At 45.1% G+C, this 20,221-nt stretch overlaps 2 protein-coding genes across 2 annotated transcripts in view; one reads left to right on the top strand and one right to left on the bottom strand.

The window, feature by feature from the left end:
• Positions 1-317: 317 nt before the first annotated feature.
• On the bottom strand, positions 318-14,872 carry MTFMT (mitochondrial methionyl-tRNA formyltransferase). The gene is made up of 9 exons (XM_066592898.1): positions 14,391-14,872; positions 12,591-12,800; positions 12,396-12,518; positions 10,343-10,445; positions 10,187-10,262; positions 8,977-9,068; positions 4,966-5,047; positions 4,717-4,784; positions 318-649 (listed from the first exon to the last, which is right to left on the bottom strand). Exons 1-9 carry the CDS (start codon positions 14,762-14,764, stop codon positions 467-469), a joined length of 1,311 nt encoding a protein of 436 aa, XP_066448995.1. The 5' UTR covers positions 14,765-14,872; the 3' UTR covers positions 318-466.
• SLC51B (SLC51 subunit beta) overlaps positions 3,280-20,221 on the top strand; it is a 62,506-nt gene continuing 45,564 nt past the window's right edge. Inside the window, exon 1 of the mRNA XM_066592902.1 lies at positions 3,280-3,394. The gene's annotated coding sequence lies outside the window, so the exon portion shown is untranslated. The remainder of the gene's footprint in view (positions 3,395-20,221) is intronic.

Below are 20,221 nucleotides of genomic sequence, written 5' to 3'. Positions count from 1 at the left end.
GCATTTAGGACCAGGGAAGTCCCTCATGTACAGGATTTCTAATCAAAAACTTTCAGCTATATATGTAATCTATTGCAAACAAGCCGAATTTGTCTTTTACTCTCCATGCATGGTTCTCTGCCAGTAGGTGCTTACATCGGCTGAGGCTGCTGTACCAACACCTAACTACTTTTGCTAATCAGTCAGTGACAGCAGCAGTCATGTGCTGTACTTCTGCCACGACTGCTGCGGATTTATTGCCTGGAGTAGTACCAATAAGGCAACGTCAAAGCCTAGTAAAAAAATGGACCAACCATGGGAAGGAGAGGGGCGATGGAGATGAGTATGGGCTTTATTAATCAAAAGGTATTGTCCCTCCCAGACAAGTTACTGGAATACACAGTAACCCTCCAAAGTGGGACAGGCAATCAGAAATGGAAAAAAATGTGTTTTTGGCGTTTCACTACCACGCTAGTGTCCCATACTCTTAGCTGATAGAACTCTGCTTTGCAGTCTTAGATTTAGGCGGAAGGTGAAGCGTATGGAAGCGACACTCCTCCAATGGCATATTAGATTTCTTCACAAACCAAGGGTGCAGGTAACCATTATAAAAATCCTTAGCAGAAAGTTTCTTCGTGAAGCTTACAGTTTTGACACCTACCCAGCCATCCTGCAATACAAAAAGGCAACAATCAAATATACATGAGTAGCAGTATATACAGGAAACCACTGCTCCTTCATATAGCTATTAAAGGGGTATTCCCATCACAGCTTTTTATAGTAGAGATGGGAAACCGCTGCTACACTTACCGGACACCCGGCTGGAGCCTATAGAAACAGCATAGCACATTTACTTCATTAAAGGGGTTCTGTCATTAAAAACAAAAAATTATATACTTACCTATTGCTCCCCAGGCAACCTTACCTCTCCTCTTCTCCTCCCAAATCTTCTCCTGGATCGTCTAGCAGCTTGTGTCACGTGACCTGCAGCTCCCTGATTTAGCTGGATCCGGTCATGTAACGTACATTGCGCTACATTCTGCTTCCTGCAGGTCAATGTACGCATACGTCACTAGTGACGTAGCGTTCATTGCCCAGGCAGGAAGTGCGGTATGCACGGCTGGTGTCCCTTTCGCCATGGGAAGTAGTGGGCTGCTTGACAGCCACGTGACGCCCCCACTTCCTCATTGGCTGGGCGCATTGATAGGGGGGTACCGGTAGGCACAGGGCAGAAGGCACAGCAGCGGCAGCGCAGAGGAGCATCAAGGGACAAGGCAGAACAGCGGGCCAGCAGCAAAGGCTCCCGCGACACAGGAGCTTCAGCGCCGGAGCCTCAGGGGAGAAGGCAGAGCAGCGGTACAACAGCGGAGGCTCACAGCGGGGGAACGACACAGCCGGAGCAGTGGACCAATAGCGGAGGCTACAGCACCCCAGGGGAGCGTGACAACAGGGGACGGAGAGCAGAGCATCAGCAGGGCAGATCCTTGTCTGCAGGGGGGGGGGGGGTGGGGGATGGAAGAGCCAGGAGCAGGAACTGAGCTCCCGCCCCCTCTCCGCCCCTTGCCACTATTTGCAATAGGAGGGGCGCGACGGGGGCGGAGCTAAGCCGCCCCTCCCATTGCAAATAGTGGCAAGGGGCAGAGAGGGGGCGGGAGCTCAGTTCCTGCTCCTGGCTCTTCCATTATCCCCCCCCTGCAGACAAGGACAGCATATATGTATGTATGTGTACATTATTTATATATATATATATATATATATATATATATATATATATACACACACATACATATGTTTTATAAATATCTAGTGTGTGTGTATCTCTATCTGCGTCTCTGCAGCTACCCATCTCTGTGTGTGTGTGTGTGTGTGTGTGTGTGTGTGTGTGTGTGTGTGTGTACATCACAATGCATTGTTCTCACAAAGTGCATAGCACTTGCATATTTGCCTTGCGCAATGTTGGTCTGAGTTACTTGGACTGAAATAGTGCTCACTTATGTAAAATCAGCCAAAGGGAATGAATGTAACATCACCAAAGACATAAAGCAATATTTTGCCCTCTGTTGTCAGCATGCTATTATCGTGTCCCTCAAGTGTCAATGCATAATGCATCCCATGTGGCAGCGTGCCCGCCTGTATCACATCTTGTGTCCAAGCAAGAGGCGGTACAACAGGGTACTAGAGCCTCCATGCCTGCCATATCACAAACCTTTATCCAAGCTAGGGGTGGTACAACAGGGTACTAGAGCCTCAATGCCGACCTGTATCACATCTTGTGTCCAAGCAAGAGGCGGTACAACAGGGTACTAGAGCCTCCATGCCTGCCATATCACAAACCTTTATCCAAGCTAGGGGTGGTACAACAGGGTACTAGAGCCTCAATGCCGACCTGTATCACATCTTGTATCCAAGCTAGAGGCGGTACAACAGGGTACTAGAGCCTCCATGCCCCCCCGTATCACATCTTGTATTCAAGCTAGAGGAGGTACAACAGGGTACTAGAGCCTCCATGCCCCCCCGTATCACATCTTGTATTCAAGCTAGAGGTGGTACATGAGGGTACTAGAGCCTCCATGCCTGTCCGTATCACGTCTTGTATCCAAGCTAGAGGTGGTACATGAGGGTACTAGAGCCTCCATGCCTGTCCGTATCACATCTTGTATCCAAGCTAGGGGCAGTACAACAGGGTACTAGAGCCTCCATGCCTGCCTGTATCACATCTTGTATCCAAGCTAGAGGTGGGACAACAGGGTACTAGAGCCTCCATGTCCGCCCGTATCACATCTCGTATTCAAGCTACAGGCGGTACAGCAGGACATACATACATACAATAAGACCAGCTTTACATAGATGTAAGTGCAATTACAAACACTGCTGTGCACGTTTTTATCTCTCTGAGGGTAGCCGTACACAGGTGTAATCGCATGTATGCTCTCTATTGCAGAACGTACATGTCCTATGCAGTGTATGTGTGTATGTATATATATATTATATATATATACACACACACACACACACACATCTTGATACATATACGCATAGATACATTTATATATACATACACTCATACAATACATTGCATGGGGAATATTCAAAGGGAAAAAAAGACACAGGTATGTGTTTCCTGTTTTTACCATGTGGAGTGACTGCTGTGAGTGATTATTGTGAGTAACTACTGTGAGATGGTAAGAAAGATCTGGAAGCCCTTGGGAAGTGTTGGGTGTTCAGGGACAGAGGCAGGGAGAAACACTATCAGATTTTGGTGGACTGCAGGCAGGACTATTCACTGCACTGGATGGGCGGAAGTAGCTTTGTGAGGGCGGAAGTGGTCAGCACAGCAAGGGGTGCTGGGAGATGACCTTCTAGCAGGAGGGGCTGAACATGTAAACAGACCATGGAGGTGAAAAATGGAGCCTAGGTAAGTACTACTTCTGAAAAAAACGTTTTGTATGTGTTGTTGACAACAGCCTGTGCCGGCAGGGCAGATTTATTGGAGAAAAAAATACAGATTGTATTGACAGAACCCCTTTAAGAGGTAGGCAAACAGTGCCGGGCTGAAGTGCTTGGCTGTTTCCGCCAGGTTTTCCCATCTCATCCATAAAAAGTTTTAACTGTACAACACCAGAAACTGAAGCTGGTCATATACGGTTACACTTCTTGGAGTGCTAGAACTGAATGAGCTTTATCTAATGGGGTGTTTTAAGTTTTGCCTGAAGTGTTCTTTTCAAGGCAGCCGTACACATTAGATGAATGTTGGAGGGACTGGCCAACCATCTAATATACATAAGGGCTTCCTGGCTTTCTCCCAACAAAAAGGGAAGGATCAATATGGCTCACCGAGCGTGTTTATATAACAGTTGTTGCCCAAATGAGCATCGGCCAACAGCAATCTCGATTCACACAGGTGTAAGAGTATTTGGGGCGCGTAAATATACTGCATATATTGCACAATTGAAAATTGCTTACACCCACTTATTTAGGCCGTTCTAGAGTGTGTGCATAAATACACTACTTATTTTTAAAAAAGGCACAAAATCACGTTTCCTGCATATCTCACGCCCATTAATTTCGCTGGGCTTTTATGGTGCTGAACACGGTTTTTTTTTTTCACATGAACGCACATCACGTGAAAAAAAATGTTCATATGACCGAAATCAATGGGTGCTAGGAACTGCCTACTAAGGGTGCAAAAACTGCACACTTAATACGTGGCACAAATAAGCAGATGTGAACAACCCCTTAGCAGCATTCAATGTATTATTCTCTAGTTTACCATAGGCATATAAGATTATCTTAAAGGGGTCGTCTGTGTGCGGACAATTTTTAAAAAATGGCTGCGTAAGTGTTAAAACAAAAAGCAGCTGTATTCATCCAGTCATTTTCCAGGCAGTCCAGCGCTGCAGCTTCCCTGTCTGTGTTTATGAACGGCTGCTAATTGACCTTTGCAGCCAATCAGAGGCTGCAGTGGTCGCATATCGTTCTTCTGGCATTTGCATTTAAGCTGTAATGCCAGGAGAACAGCTCGGAGGAACCTGCAGCTATGTACAGCTGCTCTTGTTATATCACATTTGCAGCCATTCACAAAAAAAAAACAACCTTTCACACCTCGACAACCCCTTTAACTCACAGAATTATGTTAAACAATGCAATTTCCAGAAGTCATATAAAACCGGCACTGCTTAATCTGTTGATTCCTATCCTAAGAAGATTTCAGTAAGAGAAAGACATTTCTGTACCCACCTTACAATGTACCACCATAATCTGCGGTGCAGAAAGATACTGAATTGAGCCTGGGAATCGGGGAAAATCTAATAAACACAAAAGTCAAAGTGATGACACAGCAGAAACAACAACAAAAAGCTGCTTTAGATGCTACTTTCTGTAGAATTCAGTACAATTTAGCTAATTCAATTCATGCAAACTGAAATGCACGCAAAAAAGAAAGACATGCTGTTTATTGCATATTGTTTCCAGATTGTACAGACAAACCTGAAGTGATTAGAGAATCCGCCACTTCTACAAAGTCAAGGAGTTTAATGGGTGCGCCCATCCATAGGGCCTGTAGTGGCATCTGTAAGAAATCAGAGTGTGTGTAAATTATTGAGAACTGAATTGTAAGGATGACCCTTTATAAGAAATCATGACTGCTATTATTCATCTGTCTCCAAACAGACCCCACTGCCTTATAATGAGGTATGCTAATGTTCCGGTAAGAATAGAGCTGCAAAATATGCTTTTATGCTCCTAATGCACAGAGTGAAACCCGCCAATGTAAGCAGAGCCAAAGATTTACCGAACATTAGCTTTAACTCCTTAGGCTGCCTGTCCCGGGCGTTTTTGCATTGCATTCCCCGCGGCGATAATCTGGCTTCAGTGAACGCTTTCCATAGCGCAGCCCTTGAGCGGTCAATCATAGTGACTCTCTTCTCGCAGCCGGCAAATTGCAGCATGCTGCGAATATCGCAACGCCCGTGGACAGGCAACCTTAGTGACCAGGCTTTTTTCTCGTTTTTTCCTCCCCCCTTTTAAAAAAAAAATCGTAACTCCTTTATTTATCCATCGTTATTACTGTATGAGGGCTTTTTTTTTGCGGGACGAGTTGTATTTTTCAATGGTGCTATTTAATGCACCATATAATGTACTGAAAAACTTTTAAAAAATTCTAAGTGGAGAGAAATGGAAAAACACACAACATTCCACCATCTTTTGGTACGTCTTGTTTTTACGGGGTACAAACTGCAACCAAAATGACATGATAACTTTATTCTATGGGTCAGTACGATTACTACGATACCAAAAACTTATATAGTTTTTTTTTTGCTGTACTATTTTTTTTTTTTTTTAAAGATATTTAATTTTTAAAAATTATTTTCTGTCTCCATCTTCTGCGCGCAATAATATTTTTTCATCGACAGTTGTGCCAGAGGTTATTTTGTGCGCTACGTACTGGTATTATTTTTGAATACATATGACATTTTGATGACTTTTTTTTTTTCAGACGACTTTCTCTGTGCGGTGTAAATAAAGCATTACTTTGGTAGATCAGACTTTTACGAACACAGTAGTACCAAATATGTATTTTTATTTTATTATTTACTAGCGTACCCGTCGCGCGTTGCTGCGAAGACAGACAGACATACATACATTCGTTTTTATATATCTAGATGACGGCAGCAGCGACCACTGAGGTTTTGTAGGCCGCTGCTTCCCCCTTGCAGGCTGAATAAAATAGCCGTTGTGTGGAACATCCAATTTATCCGGCTGCTGTGGCTTCTTGGGAAGATAGCCTAGTACATGTTTGCCCACTTCCAACTCCAATGGAGACTGACTGTAAATGGCTGGCGTGCTCTAGTATTTATGGTTCCAAGCTGTACGTGTCATTGCATACAGTCTGTCTATCTATCTATCTATCTATCTGGGTTATTGCATACAGTCTATCTATCTATCTATCTATCTATCTATCTATCTATCTATGACATCAGGAAATGAGAGAATTAGATTCCGTACGTAAAATTTGAACGCTAATTCTTTGGCGCTTTGAATTGAATAATCGAGTTGGGACCCATTAACTTTTCCTATTTATGACATAATCAATGCTCGAGCCAAATTTCAAGTTTCTATGACATTGGGAAATGAGAGAATTAAATTCCGTACATAAAATTTGGCTGCTGTGGCTTCTTAGGAAGATATCCTAGTACTTGTTTACCCACTTCCAACTCCAATGGTAATTGGCTGGCGTGCTCTAGTGGTTCCAAGCTGTACGTGTCATAATAGAGCCTTAATGACATCACAATGCAGCTTATGAGAACATGTTGGGGCATGTTCGCGCGTTGCTGCGAAGACAGACATACATACATACTACGTTTTTATATATCTAGATGACGGCAGCAGCGACCACTGAGGTTTACCGCTGGGGTATGTCACTCTTATTACTAATGGGGGGAGTGTCACTATTATTACTGCTGTGGGATGTCACTATTATCGCTGGGGTGAAGGTGTCACTATTACCGCTGGGGTATGTGTACATGTGGCAGAAATGGGCAGGGCTCTTTCAGAATAGACCGGGTGCAGATTTTGACTGCTTTTTAGATGCGGAAATGCTGCAGAATTTTCCACAGAAATCTCCGCTGAGCACATTCTGCAGTATTTCCGCGTCCAAAAAGCAGTCAGAATCTGCACCCGGTCTATTCTGAAACAGCCTTGTCCTTTTTAGAACGACGGGGGTAAAATCATACGTTGTGATAAGCCCCGCCCCCTGACGTGTTGGCACTTTGCGATACATAAGTGGGTTTTGGGTTGTAGTTTGGGCACTCGGTCCCTAAAAGGTTCGCCATCACTGGCCTAGTACATGTTTGCCCACTTCCAACTTCAATGGAGACTGACTGTAAATGGCTGGCGTGCTCTAGTATTTATGGTTTCAAGCTGTACGTGTCATTGCATACAGTCTATCTATCTATCTATCTATCTATCTATCTATCTATCTATCTATCTATCAGGGTTATTGCATACAGTCTATCTATCTATCTATCTATCTATGACATCAGGAAATGAGAGAATTAGATTTTGTAGGCCGCTGCTTCCCCCTTGCGGGCTGAATAAAATAGCCGTTGGGTGGAACATACAATTTATCCGGCTGCTGTGGCTTCTTAGGAAGATATCCTAGTACTTGTTTACCCACTTCCAACTCCAATGGTAATTGGCTGGCGTGCTCTAGTGGTTCCAAGCTGTACGTGTCATAATAGAGCCTTAATGACATCACAATGCAGCTTTATAGAACATGTTGGGGCATGTTCAAGGGCGTCCGATGTTGATGACATCAGTGATGACATCACAATAGCAGGTGGCTTACTTATTCGATCTACGTGGGGGGGGGGGGCGTAACTTTCGACGACGCTCGCGTGCCATTTATCGTAGGATATTTGTACTATGCCTATAATCTTCCCAGGAGTGTACTCAACAACTTCCCAAAGTTTCATGGCGATCGGATGAATGGTGTAGTAGCGCATAAAGGACAAACACGCACGCACGCACACACGCACGCACGCACGCACGCAGACAGACATACATTCAATTTTATATATATAGATATTTTTTTATTGTAAATATGGCAAAAGGATTTTTTTTTAAACTTTTATAACTTTTTAAAAAATAATTAATAAAACTTAATGGTTCCTATTTTTAAATTTTATTTTATGCTTTGATTGCTCCTGCAGCATGATGTAATGCCATAATATTACATCATTATGCATTCTGACATGCAGTCTATCAAGCCACCCCACGGGCATGCCTTGATAGGCATACTGCCAAGAAGGCCCCCAGCTGCAATTACACTCGCACGGCTTCCCTGATCTCATTGCGGGGAGAAGCCCTACTGGACACTTGAACATCATTCAGGGGATTTGACAGAGGCACTTAAAGGGTTAACAGCCCTGATCGACTGTGCGGCTGTTTGGGCTATTGTCCACGGGTGTCAGGTGTAAGAAGCAGCTGGTGCCTGAAATGCACGTCCTGCAACGGCAGGACGTAGAAACAGAATAGGGTGGTCACTAAGGGGTTAAGAAATACACACCCGAATATACAATGTAGTTTTGTGATTTTTTTTTTTTTAAAGAGGACATGTCATACAACAGTCCTTTGTAAACTAGGGCATCTTAAGTGGAGCCCACCACCCAAGACAGTCCTTGCTTCTTAAAGGCAATCTGGATACGGTGTCTGGCATTCAACTGCACTTGAGTAAGGAATTCAAAAGACACAGATTTTTTGTAGAAATTCCTTAAACTGTTCCTTTCAGCTGAATTGACCTTGCTGGAGAAACAACTAAATTCTGATGAATGGAAGTAACTTCTATTTCCAGAGATTTCTGCAACATGTGAATTCACCCTGATGAGGCAGAGAGTTGTTACTTCACAAGCCATAAACCCCAGTGGGCAAAACCCTTTAATCCTCACAAGAAAGAAAAAAAAAAATTGACCCAATAATACAATGGGGTAAGACGTTTACCGCGAATCCAATGGCACGTTCTAGACGAACGATCTGTTCCGGGGTCTGTTCTGCCCACTTGATACAGCTCATGGCAGCAGTTATCTTGGGTGCTAAACAAAAAGAGAGTAATTAAATCTTCCAGCACTATCGGAGCGCTTTAGGCTGGGTTCACACGGGGCGGAATGTCCGCAGTGGGACTGCACAGAAATTCCACGGGATTTCCGCAGCTGAAGTCCTGAGACATTTGGCACGGGTTTTGAAAGTGTCTCATTCCGCTGTGGCCATCTTTCTCCATAGACAGAGAGCCTGCCGTGGAAACAGCGATACAATTGACATGCTGCAGCTTTCCATTCTGTCCGGCATGCCAGTTTCAGCGCAGGCAGGCTGCAGCGGATGGATGAGATTTTTGCAAATCTTGTCCACTTTGCTGCTTAAGATTGCAGGCGAAATGTCCGTGTGGAAAGTCCACTCTGTGTGTACATCCTGCAACCTAGTTTTCTTCTGCGTTTACCCTCTACTTAAGGGTTTTTTTTTCCTCTCCTTTCCTCTCCTTACTATTGAGGTAAAAAGGAAAGAAGGAATAGAGGGACACTAACTTCTCAGACATCTAATAGCCTGTGTAACTCATCAATCTTGTAATATACGTTCATTAATTTTATATACACCACTATACCGAGTGAATCATACAATACAAATGTCATGTGACACGTGTCTCTGGTATAAGGCACCTAATTTTACCACAAAAAAAAAAACTGGGAAAACTAGGTGCCTCAAGTAGAAGCCTAGCTAGACTAGGTGTGAAAAAACCCAAAAAAAACACAATACTCACCTCCCAGCCAGCTGTGTCCCTGTTGTGATTGTCTCCTTGGCAGTGCAGCAAGCTGCTATGTAATTCTCTTCACTGTCATCTCTCTGTTTGGCTTTGAATTCCCCAACCGGCAGCAAGTAAGCACTGTGATTGGATCGAGCACCAGCCAATCACAGCCGGGGCTCTATGAACCAAATCACAGCCATTCAGTGATGTCATGTGCAGCTTGCCACGCCGCCAAGGAGACCATCACGCCAGGGACATGAGTATTGCGTGTTTTGTTTTTTTTTCCTTTACCTAGTCCCTCACTCGAGTATACGCCGAGGGGAGCTTTTTCAGAATAAAAATATTTGCTGAAAAAGTTGGCTTGTACTTGAGTATATACGGTAAGTTGCTCACAAGAGACACTGCAACACTCACCAAATGTTGCTCCTTCTTTTGGCTGCTCTGTCGCAGTCCTTAGACGTTCAGGTAAATCTTTCAAAACGGATATAAGCTGGAAAAGAGGAAGACTATAAAAATGACACAAGTGTCGGTGTAGATCTCTAAAAAGCAACCTGACAAGATGTCATTTACCATTTCAGCCCCCCGTGTGGACAGCACAGCTTCCAGCTCCTTAGAGGTGCACTTGGGAGGAACAGGATAGGTTTCCTGCATCACTACCGGGCCCACATCAAACCTGAAGGAAAATGGATTCATTAGTAAAAGGGCCTCAGAGCCAAAAGAAAACAAACAAAAGACAAAATTTAACCTCTTGGGCTGGGTTCACACAGGGCGAAAATCTTGCAGAATGTCTGCAGCGGGACCGCACGGAAATCTCTCTCCATAGAGAAGAGAGACAGCAGCGGAAACTGCATTAAAATTGACAGGTCACGGATTTTAATTCCGCCTGCATGTCAGCTTCTGCGCAGCTTGTCCGTAGCGGACTGTCGGCAGCGTGGGAACGAGATTTTTTTGCAAATCTCGTCCACTTTGCTGCAATCAAGCAGAAGGAGGTCAGGTTGTCAGCTGTTAGAGCTGAGAAAACAGAGGAGAAGGTAGAAGCTGTTACAGTAGAACTGCAGGGTCCCAGCAGACCCTGATCAGCTCTGTTACTGACTATTGTCACTACAGGTGGATGTTTTTCCCTGTAACTGGGGTCTCTATGGATGCCCCAGCTACAGTGCAAAAGTGTGAAATAAAAAAAAAAAAGACAACTTGAATACCCCCTCAGAGGTCATGGAGAGTCATAGATGGTAAAAAAGATTTTTACAAAAATAAGTTAAAAAAATATAAATAAATAAAAAACTATACATAAAAAAAGAAAATACTGTATATACTCAAGTATAAGCCTAGTTTTTCAGCACATTTTTTTGTGCTGAAAAGCCCCCCTCGGCTTATACTCGAGTCAGGCAAGGCTTAAAAAAAAAAAACCTCCATACTCACATCCCAGCCAGCGTCTGTGTCTCCGGCGGCGGTGCGGCAGGCTGCTTGAATTCTCTCAGTTATCAGTCCCCGCCGTCCTCGTTGCTTGGCTCTGTCATCCCCTGCCGTCAGCGCTGTGTAAGTAAGAGCTGTGATTGTATCAAGTGTCAGCCAATCACAGACGGTGCTCGATCATTCACAGCCAATCAAGCTGATTTAGAATTCTCCAATTCTCCCCATTCGGCTTTCAAATCCCCTGCCGTCAGCGCTGTGTAAGTAAGCGCTGTGATTGGATCGAGCACCAGCTGTGATTGGCTGGCGCTCAATCCAATCACAGCGCTTACTTACACAGCACTGACAGAGCCAAGCAGAGAGGACAGTGGAGGATGACAGCTGGGAGAATTCAAGCAGCCTGCCGCACAGACACAGACGCCGACTGGGAGGTTAGTATGGAGGGGTTTTTTTTACCCAGTATATACTCCAGTATAGCTCGGCTTATACTCGAGTCAATAAGTTTTCCCAGTTTTTTGTGGTGAAACTTATTGTCTCGGCTTATACTCGGGTCAGCTAATACTCGAGTATATACGGTAACCCAAAGCCGATGCCAACCACAACCATCGCCGTATGCGCCCTGTAATCCAAAACTATACAAATTATATATCAAAACAAAATGAGGAACCCATTCCCATATATTATTTTAGCGAAAATATACTAATTAAAAAAAAAAAAAAACTATAAAATGCTAAAAATATTTTTTTCATTTTCCCCCAGATAAAAGTAAAAAAAAAAAAAAAGGGAAAAAAAGTCACAGTGAAACAAGATATAAAAAAAATAGCCCTATATGTTGTGTGTAAAAAATAAAATAAAAAAAAAAAAAAAACACGCAGCAAAAATACTTTTCATAGCTGAAGGGAAGAAAAAAAGGGAAGTGGATAAAAGCCACAAAAAGTGTTTGGTCCTTAAGGGGTTAAGCTGAAAATTTGAGCTTTGGTATTTGAGAAGTGACAGTTCTAGAATATCCATTGGTTGATCTATATTCTGCCACCACTGAGCGCCTGGTGTGATTGCAGACGACAAACATGACTTACAGCTGTCTGTTAATGCCTACATAGATCTAGTAATACAGGGATTCTGCAGATATTTCGCATGTTGTAGTGTGTACATATTTAGGCCACCCTGTATTTACATATAAACACATTATTGTATGGCCGTTGCTGTTCTTTACCTCTTTGGTCTAATCTGCATGATGGTGACTCCAGTCTTCTTATCTCCATGGAGTACTGTATGGATTAAGGGAGCTGGGCCTCGCCATCTTGGAAGAAGGCTGGGGTGGACGTTCAAAATCCCACTGAAATAAACGCTTGTTGTGAGCAAACTGCCCAAGACATTCATCCATTCCTTACATCACTTATTTACCTACTATGGAAACTTTAATATGAGGTCTTCACTGAGGAGCCGCCCAAACGAGGCCACCACTCCAACATCAAACTGGTCACAAGGGCCTAGGTCAGGCCATGCATGGAGAGGAATCCCCTCGGCTGAAGCGTAATTCGTCACTGGAAGACCTTTTGGCAATAAGGAGGGCAGTGAAACCACTTCTAGTCTCCCAACTACTTCCTCTTGTGCCTTGCTGCAGGTCCATAAAAGACATAAGAGAAATGGAGGTTAACGACATCACTTGTCAAAGGGGCATTCACGCCTCGGCCAAACAAGGCCAGAATGAGAAGACTGCTCTGTATGAGGTGGCCGGGCTACCATAGAAGTCAGTGGAAGTTATGCCAGTAGTGTACACTGCCCGACTGTTTGCTTAACCCCGACCACCTCATGCCAAGAAAAAAAATCGGAAGTCATTTTTCTAGTATCGTAGCCGGCTGAAGAGTTGTTTTTTATGGGATGAGTTGTATTTTTCAGTGGTACTATTAAGGTACCATGTCATGTGCTGAAAAACTTTTACAATTTCTAAGTGGAATGAAAAAAAGGAAAGGATGACTTGTTTTCACTGCGTACACATTACAGCAAAAATGACGTTAACTTTATTCTAGGGGTCAGTATAATTGCAACGATGATGTCAAATTTATATAGTTTTTTTTTTTTTGCTGCACTACTTTTAAGAAAAAAATATTTTCTGCCAACATAACTATCTTTCTGTTTATAGAGTTGTGTGGGACATCCTGTAGTTACTATTGATACCAAATTGGAGTCATGTGACTTTATTTTGATCACTTTTTACCAAGATTTTTCATGGAGACAGGATGAGCAAAAAAAGCTCAATTCTGGCATTGTGTATTTTTTTCTAATGACATCCACTGTGTGGGATAAATACACTACTTTTAAAGATTGGGTTTTTACGGGTGCATGGATACCAAATAGGCATTTATATTAAATATGGAAAAGGGTTTTTTTTGTTTAAAAAAAAAAAAAAAAAAAACAAAAAAAACCAAATTTCCATCTTATATTTTTTATGAAACTCTTTTTTTTCACTTCTTCCTAAATTTGTCTTTTGTCGTCACAGGGGACTTGAACTTGTGATGGTTTGATCTCCCAAACAGTATAATGTAATACCATAGTATTACAGTATACCACATTTTGACAGGCAGTTTATCCAGTCATTCATGGCAGCCCTGGGGGCCTTCGGAAGGCTCCTAGGTGTCATGGCAAACGAACGGGGGGGGGGGGGGGTCATCTGTCAAAACAGACGGCCCCCGCCTTGGAGTGGGATAGGCTCCCGATCCTGCTCCATACAAATCCCGCACAGCCAGGATGGAAATGTAGCCCTAGGTTATTAAGGAGTTAAAGGGAATCCATCAGCAGGTTTATGTTGTCCTGTCGGGGGGCTGAGCACATTGGTGATAGGCGTCCCGATTTGACTGATGGCTCACTTATACAATTCTGTATAGGCGTTTTCATAAAATCACCTTTTCCAAGCTGCAGCCTGGAGTCCTCAGATTCAGGAGCAGCCGGCCAACCCCATTCTCCTGCTGCAGATTGACAGCTTTCTCCCTATACTGTGCACAGATAATTTCCCCAGCTATAAACGAAGACCTGTGTACTAGAAGCGGTGCGGGCACATCTTTGGTTCCCACTGCAGACAGTATTTTTATATGAGATCCATCAGTTTTACATACTTTTAGAAGAATGGAAACCATCCACAAGCAGTCACTCCTGCCATTCCTACCCACCCTGTGCTTCCTATGACCACAGTATACCCACACATCTTTACCTGCACTTGTTAAGGCTCTTCAGACATTCCAGCGCAAACTCATCCGTTCCAAAGAACATGACATTCCAAGGGGGGCGTGTCCGACGACGGGAGGTGTCCCTGGCTGACGGCCCGTGGTCACAGCTATAGAGGCGCAAGTGACCGCAGCCTGGACAGCGCACGACCCGTCTGTAGTCTCCGTCATTCTCCTGCTCCCATGTCCGCACACCCGACCTTCTCCTGGACGCTGCGAGCACTGCTCTGTGCCCAGCAAGCTGCGAGCTGCTCCTCCTTGCCGTTACACGTCCGTCCACTATATGTGCTCTGCATATCCGGATCCTGGAGGGACAGTCTAGCCGGGACAGCGCTCTCCAAGCCGGCGTACATAAACCCATAATCCCGTACAGTGACCGTACATTCACGTATAAAGTGTATTCACCTTTCCGAGACACAGGCTTCCATGGGCGCAGCCATCTTTGTGGTATGGTGTGCTTGTAAAAAGCTGCCGGCAGGAACTACTGCTGCGGCTGGAAGGTTCCGAGCGCTCATGCCGTACGAGAGCTGCTGAAGGTGGAATGTATAGTAGCTGCAAAGCGGATGAGATTTTCAATATGTCCTCCTCACGCTGCGGAAATGAACATGCGGAGTGGATTCAGATTTTTGCCATAAACTTCCAAATGAGAGGTCGAAATCTGCAGTAAATCCCAAATACGCAACAGTAGCTGCGGATTTGGTGCAGATTTTGCACAGCAGTCTATGGGCGCCTGCACACAAGCGGAAATTCCATGGTGGGATTTCCGCCGCTGCAAGCCTGCATAGGATTGCGTTAACAAATGCAACCCTATGCAGACGGCCGTGGTTTGGGCGCGCGAAATCTCGCACGGCAAACAAACCGCGGCATGTCCTATTTCTGCGAGCCCCGCACAGAAACGTCACTCACCCGCCGCCAGCTCCAGTCTGCGCATGCGTCGGCTGCCCGGCAGCCGGCACATCAAACAGCCGGGGCTGCGAGCGCGGGTAAGTACGCGCCGCTCTCTGCAAGCGCTCGGTTCGGGTCCCGCAGCGAGAATCCTCGCCGCTGTATCCGACACGCCCGTCTGCAAGCGGCCTATCTGTGTGAAAAATGCGCAGATAATCTCCAGAAAAATATGGCTAATTAGCCTAATGAGTTCCAGATGTGCTCTTTATCCTGCGCAATGTTTCATGCTTCTCCTAGCATATTTTGCGCACATTTGCGCATCCCCATTAATTTCTATGTGGATTTTTGGTGCACAAATGTGCAGGACAATAGAGCATGCTGCTTTTTTTTTACGCGCGACCAAAATGTGTAGAAAAAATATGCAGGTGTGAACAAATCCATCAAAATAAATGGGTTCTATTCTCTGCGTATTGTGCACACAAGCGCAAATGTCCTTCAAATTTTGTGTGTTGTGAGTCGCACAAAACTCGTGCGAATATAAACTCCATGCTATGAACGGAGTAAGGGCTCCCACCCACTGGCGTTTTTTTTCACTGCGAAATTCGCAGGGTTTTTTTTCTGCAGGGGGTCTATGGGACTTGTAATGTAAAAATCGCGATCGCGCAAAATCGCGATTTACCGCGATATCGCGATTTTGCGCGATCGCGATTTTAGCTTTGCATGTCCCATAGCCCAAAGACCCCTGCAGAAAAAAAAAAACGCTGCGAATTCCGCAGTAAAAAAACGCTAGTGGGTGGGCACCCTCATACACATGAGCGATGTTTTCCCTCACAGCGATGCTACGAGGCAAAAGGTTGCTGCATGTCCTATTTTTTTCTTGTTCCCTTGGAACGTCTCAGCCGTTGACTTCAACGGACAATCAAACGAATCGTAGGTCATGTGATGTGAGGTTTCCCATTGTACGTTAAAAAGCGCGATATCAGGCCGGGTTTCTCAATGTAGTCTAATAAGGGTGCTTTCATACGAGCGGAATATTTTTGCAAGATGCGGAACAATCCGCACCAAAATTCACATGACTCTGTGGGAATTTTGATGCAGAATTGATAATGGCTTAATCCAGCTGACAATTCTGCATCATCAAAATCCGCCAGCAGACATGCGGGTCTGAGAGCAGAATTCCGCAGAGCAGATGAAGCTCCGCCTTGTGGTGCATATCGGGGAAATATTCCACTTGTGTGAAAGCACTCTGAAAATGATAGGACAGAATACCGCGGCAACAATCCCAATATGAGCTAAGCTTTAGGGCTTATTCACATGGTGCGGGACAGAATACCGCGGCGACAATCCCAATATGAGCTAAGCTTTAGGGCTTACTCACATGGTGCGGGACAGAATACCGCAGCGACAATCCCAATATGAGCTAAGCTTTAGGGCTTATTCACATGGTGCGGGACAGAATACCGCGGCGACAATCCCAATATGAGCTAAGCTTTAGGGCTTATTCACATGGTGCGGGACAGAATACCGCGGCGACAATCCCAATATGAGACAAGCTTTAGGGCTTATTCACATGGTGCGGGACAGAATACCGCGGCGACAATCCCAATATGAGCTAAGCTTTAGGGCTTACTCACATGGTGCAGGACAGAATACCGCAGCGACAATCCCAATATGAGCTAAGCTTTAGGGCTTATTCACATGGTGCGGGACAGAATACCGCGGCGACAATCCCAATATGAGCTAAGCTTTAGGGCTTATTCATATGGTGCGGGACAGAATACCGCAGCGACAATCCCAATATGAGCTAAGCTTTAGGGCTTATTCACATGTTGCGGGCAAATCGCGGTTTTCGCTTTAAAAAAAAACACTCTTTTAACTTCACGGTGTGAATAAATTGTTACTCCTTTATTGGGCAGGCATTGGACTTCAGTTGTAAAGCTGGCTGATTCTGCGCCGAAATCCACATGTTTTTTGCATCGTGTTGATTGCAATGGGGATCCACAATGTTTCCCTACATGGATCTGAAAATCATGTCTCAGAAATAAAACAAGTGATGTCACTTATCGATGTTGAATCCACATCGGGTAGATGGGGTAATCCGCAGTATATCTGTGTTAGAAATACGAGGTACAGAATATACCTTAAGGCCTCATGTCCACGGGCAAAATAGGATTTAAAATCCGCAGTGGGCCCGATTTTCCCCGTGGACATGAGGCCTAAGAGTATTTCGTATTTCTTCATGTGTATTATGCCATCTACTATTAACTGTAACTAGAGATGAGCGAGCGTACTCGGAAAAGCACTACTCGCTCGAGTAATTTGCTTTATCCGAGTATCGCTGTGCTCGTCCCTGAAGATTCGGGTGCCGCTGCGGCTGACAGGTGAGTCGCAGCGGAGAGCAGGGGAGAGCGGGCGGGAGAGAGGGAGAGAAAGATCTTACCTCCGTTCCTCCCCGCCCTCCTCTGCAGCTCCCCGCTTCGTGCCGGCACCCGAATCTTCAGACCCGAGCACAGCGATACTCGGATAAAGCAAATTACTCGAGCGAGTAGTGCTTTTCCGAGTACGCTCGCTCATCTCTAACTGTAACCCTTTTTTCAGTCCCACAAGGGGATTTGAATTGGGAATCCTCTGATCACTCCTATAATGCACTGCAATACTTGTATTGCTGACTATTATGCCTGTCAGCATGCTGCTGACAGACATCCTACTAGGCTATTTTCACACACAATGACCAAAATCCACCGTATTACACAACAAAAATCTGCAGTGAAATTCACACATGAATTTGTTGCAGACATTGAAATGAATGAAATCTGCAAATAATTTTCCATAACAAATAGACAATTCTGCCGACTTGAAAATCCACAACATGATTAGAATCCGTAGTGATTTTTTTCCACTGTTGGTGAATGGGGTTTGGTTAATCCCCTTTCACTAATATTATGTTGTACGTAGTTGTGGAATTTTGTGTACAAAAGGTATGCACTTCTGTATGGCCATTACAGAGCACTTTGTAAAAATGAGCCATACAGAAGTTATATACTGACCTATATAGGTGCCCCCTCCCCCACCCCCCCTATGCTTACCATTCCGTTGTCCCTGGATACGACAAACTCTCCGGTCAGTCATCTCCTATTGTCGTGCAGGCGCAGTAGCGCTTGTTGGCTTGGGAACGCGCATCAGATTAGTCGCGCATGCGCTGTTCACTCAGACGTCCACGCTGAGGCTGATCCTGACAGCAGCATCCACTGTCCAACTGTCCTCAGCTGAAGGGTGAGAGGGGGTCACTATTCACTATTACTACTGAGGGCAGTGTCGGGGAGGACAACACTATTACTACTGTGGGCAGTGTCGGGGGGCAGGTGGAATCACTATTACTACTGAGGACAGTGTCGGGGGGCGGGTGGTGTCACTATTACTTCTAGGGCAGTGTCGGGGAAGGAGGAGTGGGTGGTGTCACTATTACTACTGGGGGCAGTGTTGGGGGCGGAGCGGGTGGTGTCACTATTACTACTGGGGGCAGTGTCAGGGGGGGCGGGTGGTGTCACTATTACTACTGGGGGCAGTGTTGGGGGGGTCGGGTAGTGTCACTATTACTACTGGTGCAGTGTCGGAGAAGAAGGAGTGGGTAGCGTCACTATTATTACTGGGGGCAGTGTCAGGGGGGGCGGGTGATGTCATTATTACTACTGGGGGCAGTGTTGGGGGGGTCGGGTGGTGTCATTATTACTACTGTGGCAACCATGGGAGTCCATATTTCTGCTGGGGCAACTATTGGCGGTCACTATTACTGCTGGGACAACTATTGGGGGTCACTATCACTGCTTGGGCAATTATTGGGGGTCACTATTTCTGCTGGGGCAACTATTGGGGGCCACTATTTCTGCTGGGGACACTATTGGCTGTCACTTTTTCTTCTGGGCAACTGTTGGGGGTCACTATTTGTGCTGGGGCAACTATTGGGGGTCATTATTTGTGCTGGGGCAATTATTGGGGGTCACTATTACTGCTGGCACAATTATTGTGGGTCACTATCACTGCTTAGGCAATTATTGGGGGTCATTATTTGTGCTAGGGCAACTATTGGGGGTCATTATTTGTGCTGGGGCAACTACTGCGGGACACTATTACTGCTGGGGCAAATATTGGTGGGCACTATTACTGCTGGGGCAAATATTGGGGTCACTATTTCTGCTGGGGCAACTATTGGGTGTCACTATTTCTTCTGGGGCACCTATTGGGGGTCACTTATTGCTGGGGCAACTATTGGGGGTCACTATTTGTGCTGGGGCAACTATTGGCGGTCACTATTTGTGCTGGGGCAACTATTGGGGGTCATTATTTGTGCTGGGACAATTATTGGGGGTCACAATTTTATGGGAGGTCATTATATGTGTGTTAGGCAATTATTGGGAGTCATTATTTGTGCTGGGGCAACTACTGGGGGTCACCATCACTGCTGGAGCAACTGTGCGGGCTCAGTATTACTGCTGGGGCAACTATCATGTGTGATACTGTCTGCCGTGCTGATGTATCTAAGCCGATCCTGTGTGATACATCTGCTCAGCTGACGTACCACACAGGATCTGCTTAGATACAACAGCTCAGCAGATGTATCACCCTTAACAGGCTTAGATACGTCTGCTGTGAGGATGTATCTTAGCTGATGCGGTGTGATATGTCTGCTGTGCAGATGTATCTAAGCTGATCCAGTGTGATACATCTGCCGTGCATATGTATCTAAGCAGATCCGGTATGATACATCTGCTCAGCGAACGTACCACACCGGATCTGTTTAGATACAGCAGCTCAGCAGATGTATCACCCATGATTAGCTTAGATACATCTGCTGTGCAGATATTTCTAAGCTGATCCGGTACGATACTTCTGCTCAGCTGATGTACCATACAGGATCTGCTTAGATACATCTGCA

This window comes from Eleutherodactylus coqui, chromosome 2, assembly GCF_035609145.1.
Source record: "Eleutherodactylus coqui strain aEleCoq1 chromosome 2, aEleCoq1.hap1, whole genome shotgun sequence".
Lineage (NCBI taxonomy): Eukaryota > Metazoa > Chordata > Amphibia > Anura > Eleutherodactylidae > Eleutherodactylus > Eleutherodactylus coqui.
This window is presented reverse-complemented; position numbering and strand designations above follow the sequence as displayed.